The sequence below is a fragment of the Aristolochia californica genome, unplaced genomic scaffold, assembly GCF_029961685.1.
Source record: "Aristolochia californica isolate CCGP_79_NKW_82.1479 unplaced genomic scaffold, dmAriCali1.0.hap1 SCAF_12, whole genome shotgun sequence".
Lineage (NCBI taxonomy): Eukaryota > Viridiplantae > Streptophyta > Magnoliopsida > Piperales > Aristolochiaceae > Aristolochia > Aristolochia californica.
In genome coordinates, this window is record NW_027181793.1 from 22,502,998 (window position 1) to 22,512,906 (window position 9,909).

Consider the following 9,909-nt stretch of genomic DNA (forward strand, 5'->3'; position numbering starts at 1 on the left):
TCGGTCAAAGAAAAAAAAATGCACGAACAGTCCCTAAATTTTGTTTTATTATTATTAAGTTGTCATTTTCTGAGTAAGGAGGCTGGTCGTGTGTGTCCAGGTTTGGTGGTCCCTAACACTTAGGTAATTGACCTTGTTTGTAAACTATTTAATTAGGATACGTTAGTCGTTACTTGGCAAAACCAAGATATAAGAGTGTTAGATTTTAGAAGACGACTTTTCGCGCCTTTTGCTTTTTCAAAATATCGTCCTTTCTACTTCCAGCTTCTGAAAAAATGGCAAATCTCGGACAAGGAGGCAGAGATGCAGCTCATGATCTTCCATTTGCAGCGATTCCTGGTAAGCTCTTCTGCCTGTAAAAGCACTTCTATGATCTTCTTTTTGAAAATAATACGAGCTTCTATTTACTAGTCTAAATTCCTGAACAACTCGAATTTATAATAATGTTGTCCGCGTTCTAATTTTATGTTGAGCGTAGAACGTAGCGTATACCGTCCGTTTTGGAAGTTCGGCTTGGACCTTTTAAACTCTCTCAGATCGTTGCTGCAGCGGAAGTTGATTCTTATGTTATTTCATTTTATTATTGCATCTGATATTCGATTTTGTTCACTCAAAGTTTAGATTTCAACAACTTTTGGAGAGTTCCTACTCGATGCTTTTGGTTTGTCTTGCCATGCATCTTAGTCTTTCCGGAAGTCTCGGTATAATACAATTTTTTTTAACAGTGTTCTTTAGATTTGACTTTATAAAAAAAAATGAAAAGAATTTGATGACATTCCGCTTGGTAATCCTTTTATGAGCGATGTTAACTATAAGCAAAGTGTCGCATCTGTATCGTGTATGTAGTTGCCCTCTGTTAAAACACTATACACAAGATACAGTGCTCTAATGTTGAATTTAGTAGCCGGAGGAATCTTTAGATTTAGTTTTATCTCGAGGTAAAAACAACTCCATTGCGGAATGGTAATTATGATGTTCTTAGTTTCTTCATCCTCCCTCCTTGTTGACAATGAGATGTCGAATTATTTCATCAAGCGGCTGTTCAAGGGTAATGGTAGGCCAAAATAAGTGTCGGTGACAAACTTGCCCAACCTAAATAAGGAAAGCAAATATTCTGAGTGACAAAGAACTCAATAAGAGAAACGATCTACCTCTTTCCACTAGACCACTGCGGTCTATTCACGGTCTTACTTGATTTTTTTCTATGATTTATGTAATTTTAGTTTCACAGGAAATACAGGTAGAGTTTAAGATCCGATGGTTCAAAATTTTGATTCCTATTGCAAAATCGTTTAGTGTAAGAGTGAAGGAAATTGACCTAGTCTGTAAGTATTTAAAAATTAAATGCTAAAGATAATTAGTTTTCTTCTTGTGAAATATTATCAAACATTTATTCTATCTAACGAGATGCACATTTTGATTTGCTTTTGATGAAGCTTAAGAGTGCCATCAATAAGTTGAAGCTGGCAGGCATCACTGATGGAGCATTTAATTGTTTTTCTGGCCTTCTATAACTGTGAAAGTTATTTATAGTTTACTCTTAAAATCGGCATATATTATCCATATCTTTTATGTATCTGACAAAGTTTCCGAAATCTATGTTTATTTTCCGAAAACGAAGAATCGAAGGTCCTTCCCGATTTTCTGTTCGATACATAGGTATAGAGATTTAAAACAGAAATTACACTAATACCCTTAGAAAAATAGATATTTACAATCTTGTCCCTTATATACGATAACATCCCCCCTCAAATTGATGTTGGGAAATCAACCAACAACAATTTGCCAACCAAAAATTGATGCCGCTGCCGAGTCATTGCTTTAGTGAATACATCGGCCACTTGGAGATCTGAAGAAATGTAAGGAAGAGAAATCACCCGACTATCCAAGCTATCGCGGATAGAATGACAATCAACCTCAATATGCTTGGTGCGTTCATGGAAAACAGGGTTGGTGGCAATTTGAATAGCACTAGTGTTGTCAGCATGAAGAGGGGTAGAAGTAGTCTGAGGGAACTCAAGCTCCGCAAGAAGACCGCGTAGCCATACAATCTCAGAACAAGCAGTAGACATGCACGATACTCAGCTTCAGTAGAAGATTTAGAAACACGATCCTGTTTCTTACAACACCAAGAAATTAAGGCATCACCTAAAAACATACACCAACCCGTAGTAGAGCGACGGGTATCCGGACACCCATCCCAATCAGCATCACTATAACCAATAAGTTGAAGGGAGGAGCCTGTAGGAAAGAATAACCCACGAGTAGGAGAACCTCGAAGATAGCGGATGATATGCCAAACGGTAGCAATATGGAGATGACGAGGAGAGGACATAAACTGACTGATTTGATGAACGGCATAGGAGATGTCGGGGCGAGTAGTGGTCAAGTAGATGAGACTCCTAACCAAGCGTCGATAGATAGTAGGGTCATCGAGAAGGTCCCCTTCATCTTTCCTGTATTGGACATTGACCTCCATAGGAGTAGCAACAGAAGAAGTCTCTTCCAAATCAACCAAGGTAATAATATTTTGAAGATACTTATGCTGGTTTAAGAAAATACCAGTGGCCCGATGATGGACTTCCAGGCCTAAGAAATACATGAGCTGGCCAAGATCTTTCATATGGAAAGTGGCATGTAACAACTGTTGCAGCTTGGTAAGCAGGCCAGAGTCAGTGCCAGTAATAAGGATGTCATCCACATAAACCAAGAGAATGACCATGCCCGTGGTAGACTTATGATAGAAGAGAGATGAATCATACTGACTCTGTGTAAACCGGTGGAGAATCAGAGTGCCACGAAATTTCTCAAACCAAGCCCGGGGGGCTTGCTTAATCCCATACAGAGGACGACGAAGTTTGCAAACCTGATCAGGAGAGGAGGTAAGCATACCCGAGGGGAGCTTCATGTATACATCTTCCTGGAGGTCACCGTGGAGAAAGGCATTCTGCACATCCATCTGATGTAGCGGCCAAGACTGAGAGGCTGCAATCGCGAATATAGTACGGACCGTGGTCATCTTGGCAACCGGCGCAAATGTCTCCTCATAGTCAATCCCATATTCCTGTTTGTTGCCTAGAGCTACTAGGCGAGCTTTGTACCCATCCAAAGAGCCATCAGAGCGAAGTTTAACCGAGAAAACCCATTTACTGCTAAGAGGCTTAATCGGAGGAGGGCAAAGAACAATATCCCAAGTGTGATTCTCCTCAAGTGCTTGAAGTTCTGTTTCCATGGCATGCTGCCAACACTCATGGACCATAGCCTGTTTGTAACAAGTGGGAATGGAAATAGAGGAGAAAGGAGTGACAAGAGATACAGTGGAGGAAAAACCATACCAATGAGGAGGCCGAGAAGGGCGAGTAAACCAGCGAAGAGCGGGGGAAGCTGGAGCAGGAGGAGGATCAGGCGCCAGGACAAGATCGGGAGGGGGCATAGAGGAAGTAGAACCAAGCTCATGGCCACTACGTCTGCCATACACAAAACCAGGTTTGAACAGTTCCACAACTGGCGGAGAATCATCAAAGCAAGGGAGAAGAGATAAAGAAGCATACGGCGGCTCAACATGAGATTGAAAAAAAAATTGATTTTCAAAGAAAACCACATTCCGAGAAACACGTAGACGACGAGCAATTGGATCATAACAAACATAACCCTTTTGAGGGATAGCATAACCAAGAAAAGCACATTTAACTGATTGAGCTATAAGTTTATGTCGTTCATGAGGAGGAAAATGCACAAAACAAACACAACCAAATCTCCGAAGAGCAAAATATGAAGGAGAACGGCCAAACAACTTAAAGAAGGGAGAAACACGATGTAATGTAGGAGAAGGTAAACGATTGATCAAATGAACCGAAGTAGAAAGCGCTTCACACCAAAAACGAGAAGGAACAGAGGATTCAAGTAAAAGGGTGCGGACCACATCAAGAAGATGACGATTTTTCCTCTCAACAACACCATTTTGTTGCGGTGTCGAAGGACAGGAGCGCTGAGAGACAATCCTTGTGCTTTGAAGAAAGTCTTGAAACGCATGAGACATGTATTCGCCGCCAGAATCAGAGCGCAATACTTTGATTTTGGCAGAGAATTGAGTCTCTGGAAGAGCAAGAAAACGCTGGAATGCTAAAAAAACGTCGGCCTTAGCCCGTAGAAAGTAAACCCAAGTAAACTGACTACAGTCATCAATAAAGGTGACAAAGTACTTGTAATGCGCATGAGAAACAACAGGAGCGATTCCCCAAACATCAGTATGAATAAGATCGAAACATCGTAAAGCATGAGAGGCATTATGAGGAAAAGGTAAAAGTTTACTTTTGCCAAGTTTGCATGACGGACATTCAAAAGAAAGATCAAGAGAAGAACACACCTTTATGTCCCAAAACACCTGAATTAAATAATTTTTGAAGTACATAAGAGTTGGGGTGGCCTAGACGTTTATGCCACATCTGAGGCCTAAAATTAACAACATGACAGGCAAAAGAAAAAAAAGGAAAACTAGGATAAAGAGGAAAGAGTCGTTCCACTTTAGGCCCCTTCGCGATCATCGTCTCGGATACTTGATCCTGCACAACACAACCAGATCGAGAGAAATGGACATTACAATTATTATCGACCAATTGACCAACAGAAATAAGATTTGTGGAGAGGTCAGGAGACACAAAAACATCAGTTAAACAAGAGGAAAGATCACCAACAGCACTGATAGGCAGAGAACTGCCATCAGCGGTGTTAATTTTTTGAGGGCCATCATAATTGCGGACATTGGAAAGAGAAACAACAGTATTGATCATGTGATTAGAAGCTCCGGAGTCAAAATACCATGGCTTAGAAGAAATGTTAGGATTACTTGAGAGCCCAAAAGTAGAGAAAGCAGAAATGATCATCTGTTGTACCATCTTAGGAGTGAGTGTGGTCGGTGTGGCGGAAGTTGTTGGTGCAGCAGGAACAACCGGCGAGGCAGCAGACAATGCAAGAGGAACAACCGGTGAGGCAGCAGGCAATGCCGTAGAACTAGAGGCACCAACGTAGGCAGGATAAGCAGTATCCGGCCGCCGTGGAGGTCGAATGGAGCAAGTAGTGATGATATGACCGGGTTTCCTGCAGTAGCTACAAAACTTTCTAGGGAAATCCCAAGAAACATGACCAAAAGTTTTACAACAATAGCATTGAACAGGACGCATGTCTCGTCCCTTATTCCTCGCCTGGGTGGCATAAGCCACAGTGACAGGGGCACTAACGTCAGCCCGATGTTCGATGCCAGCCTGAGTAGCTAGACGCTGCTTCTCACAGAGGAGTTCACTGAAACAAGCAGCTAAAGAGGGGACAGGATGACGATTCATCAAATTAGACTGTGCAATGCCAAAATCGGAACGGAGCTTCATCAAGAATTGATCTCTCTTGCTTGTTTCATGCACTGCTTGAATAGCAGAGAGAGCTATAATGGGAACAGTAGAATGAACAATGTCGGCGTAGTCAGCCCAAAGGTTTTGAAAACCTGAAAAATATTCCTCGATGGATAGACTGCCTTGTGTGAAATGAGCCATCTCATACTCCAATTGAAAACGCCGAGCCGAGTTGTCTTGATGATAAACTTGGGCGAGATAACGCCACATGTCAGCCGCAATTCGATAAGGCCGCAAATTGAGAACAAAGTGAGGCTCAACGGAGCCAAGGATCCAGGTCATGACCCTAACATCCTTGACTGTCCACTTGGACAAAGCCTCGGCCTCCCGAGGTGCGGGATCGGTCCCATCTATATGACCCCATAACTCCTTTCCCGTGACAAATAAACGAAACTGAAATTCCTAGGCACTGTAATTTTTACCAGTGAAACGGAGAGGGAACTGGTCGACCTTATCAGATGACATGATGCCTCTACGTGAAGATGAGCCACTCTTGAGGGGCTGCAGTGGTAGAAAAGGGTCGTGGCAGACGTTGCGACACGTGTACCGAGCAAAAGAAACGTCGTGGAGTGGACTCTCGTCGCACACCAAAAACAAACGAAGCCAAAATGAAGCCAATGACCCCGTCGAACACCAAGAACAAACCGTCCAAGACCAAAAACGAAGATGGTCTCGTCGAACACCAAAAAACCGAAATGCCCGAGAGAGGAGCTGTCGAAATTCGCTAAAGCCGAGAGAGGGAACCTCCGAAATGCAAAAGAAAAACCCACAAGACCCTCCGAAAGCCACTACAAATCGAGAACCGAGAAAGAGGGAAAGATAACTCACCTCTGAGAGCACAACGCCGAGCCGATTTCTCCACCACCGAACCGAGACCGCCGAAGGCGCCGAAAAAGCTCGGAAAAAAAAAAAATCAAGACGCAGAACGAAGCTCTGATACCACGACAAAGTTTCCGAAATCCATGTTTATTTTCCGAAAACGAAGAATCGAAGGTCCTTCCCGATTTTCTGTTCGATACATAGGTATAGAGATTTAAAACAGAAATTACACTAATATCCTTAGAAAAATAGATATTTACAATCTTGTCCCTTATATACGATAACAGTATCAGCTATTATTGTTTGAATCTTTTCATTAGTTGGACTTTTTTAAATCTTAAGTTGACTGCCTCATTGTTGGACCTTGACTCACGAATACTTCAAACCCTTACTGCTATATGTTTTCAAGTTGAGATAGTCATCCATGTACCCAGTGGTACTGCGTAAAGGAATGGTTAATCAGTTATATCTTATTATGACAGTTCCAGGGGTGACTTTTTAAAATTATTGAATGAGACATCAGTGATTAAAACTTTTGACAATCAAATTGCTGAACATATGTTCTTGACTTTTTACTGTATCTGGATAGACAACAACATTTCCTGTCAGTTCTTTTCCTTGATATTTACCATTATGTCTTAATTTTTTTGTCAAGATAACATTGACTTAATTTTTTTTTTTTTTTGTCAAGATAGAGTTATGTCTTAATTTGTTTTCTCACTTAAAGTGCTGCTTCATTTATACAGGTAATGGAGTATGTATGATGAGAAGCTCATGGAAAGATGAGCAGCATCCATCCTTCATCCAATTTATCTCATCCTTCCTCTCTTCAAATTCTTACCGCCTTAACTTCCTTCCTATTGCTCCAGTAATTAGCTTTTTTTGTTTTTTCTTTCTGAAACATCCTTTAAATTCTCTTTCTGATGAGAAGATCATGGAAAGACGAGCAGCATCCATCATACAGTCTCATCCTTCCTCTCAGCAAATTCTTACCACCTTAACTTCCTTTTACTCCAGTTATTTGCTCGTTTTTCGTCTTTTTTATAAACATTTTTAAATCTTCTTTATTTATTTAGTTATTTAGTTATTTTATATCAGCTTCCTCTGTCTTGACATCTGTATCACTACTGAAAGTGCAAATTGGAAATTCAGGACTTTATTTTCAATAATGGAGGACAGTCAGTAGCATTTGTTTTCGTTACCAGCTGGATTAGTGAGACTATGAACCATATATTTAGCAGGTATTTGACTGCAATGTTCTCTTCTAAATTTTTTTTGTTGTTGACATTCCAAAATTAGAAAAATGGAAATTAGAATAGCAAATCAGGACAAACAATCCAAGGAGTTACATTTTTTCAGATTACTTAATGTTAAAGAGTAGCCAATTGAAGGAACTTCCATAAGGGTGGAAAGAAGGATGAATTTACTATTATCCTTGAAGTTTAACTGATTTTTTTTATGTCGTCATATTTTGCAGAATACTGAAACTAAAGGGACAGTTTAAACATCTTTATATCATTGTCAGTGTCCCAACGAGGGAACAAAATGATTCTTTTGTCCGCTCTTACTTTAAGTGAGCTACTAGAACCTATCTATCTGAATGGAAACATACTGTATTGTACTTCCCTGTAACTAAAAGAATTTTGTCTTGGCCTTTGGGTGAAAGAAATGGCATGGAGTTTGGGAAGCCTGTATTTGTTTTTGTTCAGGACCTGGAGATGGGATTTGAAAAGATTGTCAAGATAGCACATGTATATGGGGGTAAACCTTCGGCCTCTATATGAATGAAACATTTCAAGAACTTTGCTTACTTGACAGCTGGACCTTTCCCTTGCAGTATTGAGACGGACAGATGCAGTCTCCAAGTTGAGGATTGAGGTGTGTCCCTGTGCTGAACCTAACCACTGTTTCTAACTTCTTTGAGTTTTTGAGATGTACCTCCATGACTGAAAGATGCAGCATAAAATTTTAAAGCGCGAGAAATCAGTGGAGAACATTGACACATTTGTTAAAGTGATCACATCAATTCCTGGCATTAACAAGCATGATGCAAATGTGGTAACTTCCTTCTCGTTTAAATTGAGTAAATTTTTACTGTATCTATTGGTACCGTTTCTTATATCTCTACATAACTTGGGACATCTTCATGAATGTGCTGATGTAAGAGTCTCTCGTTTGCAAATCATTTATTCTAGACAAGTTCCTCATTGGGTGTTGCCCACTGTTTTATCATGTTTCCTTTTTTTCTGAATGTATTTGATGCGCTACTTGATATTTATGATGCATGTCTTGACAAAGAATGCAACCAGGCTATGCCACAAGGACATTCAGCGAATACTCTCGGTTTGAGTTTTATTTATCCAAGCCGAAGAAAGTACTGGAATCTTGTTTTACTATGATGGTGATTTGATTTTTTTATATTTATATTTAATTTTTTCTAGACCAGATGAAAGTCAATAAATCTTCCTGCTCGGTTTGGACTGTTTTAGTATTGACAAACCATGTTCCAGGAAAAACTCGTTTTGTGATCTACACTCACAAGTTTTGCTGAAGTGCTCATAATCTTCAAAAATTCTTTTTTTGCCTCAAATTATTGTTGGATTTCGTTCGAAAGATCTTTTCCACTGTAATGGCTAACACTTCCAATTTTTTACACATCTGAAAGAACTTGGAAACTGGAGCTTGGACATGTTAATCATCAGTTAATTTTAAATGGCCTTTATTATAGCATGCTAAACAATGAAACCATTACTTGCATTTTAAGATCTAAAGTCATAATTACATAGTACTTACTGGGTCAATATTAGTTGATTTTTTATAACTTAATAAGGTGTTATAACTGAAACATTAATGCAATTTCTTCGGGATTATTCTTCTTGGGCTCATGGAGATGCAAAGCCTGTAAATACTCCTCACAAGCTGGACTCAAATGATCATATGAACATGTTATCTCAACTGATTATTACACGTACATGTACTTGCATATACTTAGATTGCTCTAATCTCCACTAATAGCCTCTCCGTGATGATGGATCTTTGTCAGACTCTTTAACTTTTAATTACCTCTTGTGGATATCTGGGTGATGCTTTCTTTATCATGAGAATACCTTTCATGCATGAGACACTTCAAAAGCTTTTTGCAAATTTGCATGCATAGAAGATGCCTTGTTGCACGAGTTCATTCTTCTGATTGATTTCTATTTCTTCAGCTGTTTCAAGCGATTGGTTCTATTGAAGCGATATCAAAAGCTTCCAAGAGCCACATTGTGGAGAACACAGATATTTCAGGACACAAGGCAGAAACGATTGTAAGATTTTTCAAAGATTCAAACTATTGTTTTCGTCCAAAAATCATTTGAACAGAGGGATAGGCCTGTTAAACATCAAATGATGACCACTAATAGAGATAATCTGTTGTTCTATCACCCTTTTTTTGCCCATTTACTTAAGTTATGACTGTTTCGGACTCTTTACTTCAATGCTGGATCTCTTCGTTCAGGGTAAAAAACTTATCATTTCATTAGGATATCTGTTGTCCTCATAATTGCAATAGCACGACCTGAGTAAAATCCAAACGTTGACATAGAGAAGAGCAGAAACCCCAATTTAAGTTTCCCTAGCTACTTGAAAAGATTTTTACGTATTTCTGTAAATCTGTGGGGTTGATTATGTTGTAAGTAAATTGCTT

The 9,909-nt window shown here is 39.7% G+C and overlaps 1 protein-coding gene across 1 annotated transcript; it reads left to right on the forward strand.

Moving 5' to 3' along the window:
* The first annotated feature begins 275 nt into the window (after positions 1-275).
* On the forward strand, positions 276-9,652 carry LOC137946730 (protein PARTING DANCERS homolog). Its single transcript, XM_068793042.1, has 8 exons — positions 276-339; positions 6,968-7,089; positions 7,374-7,462; positions 7,699-7,794; positions 7,888-7,982; positions 8,059-8,099; positions 8,181-8,279; positions 9,431-9,652. The coding sequence occupies exons 1-8, from the start codon at positions 276-278 to the stop codon at positions 9,578-9,580; spliced, it is 756 nt and encodes a 251-aa protein (XP_068649143.1). The 3' UTR covers positions 9,581-9,652.
* Positions 9,653-9,909: the final 257 nt, after the last annotated feature.

Coding starts and splice junctions, on each gene's coding strand:
- LOC137946730 (XM_068793042.1), top strand. CDS start 276: ATGGCAAATCTCGGACAAGGAGGCAGAGATGCAGCTCATGATCTTCCA. Junction 340..6,967: donor TCCATTTGCAGCGATTCCTG/GTAAGCTCTTCT, acceptor TCATTTATACAG/GTAATGGAGTATGTATGATG. Junction 7,795..7,887: donor TTTGTCCGCTCTTACTTTAA/GTGAGCTACTAG, acceptor TTTGGGTGAAAG/AAATGGCATGGAGTTTGGGA.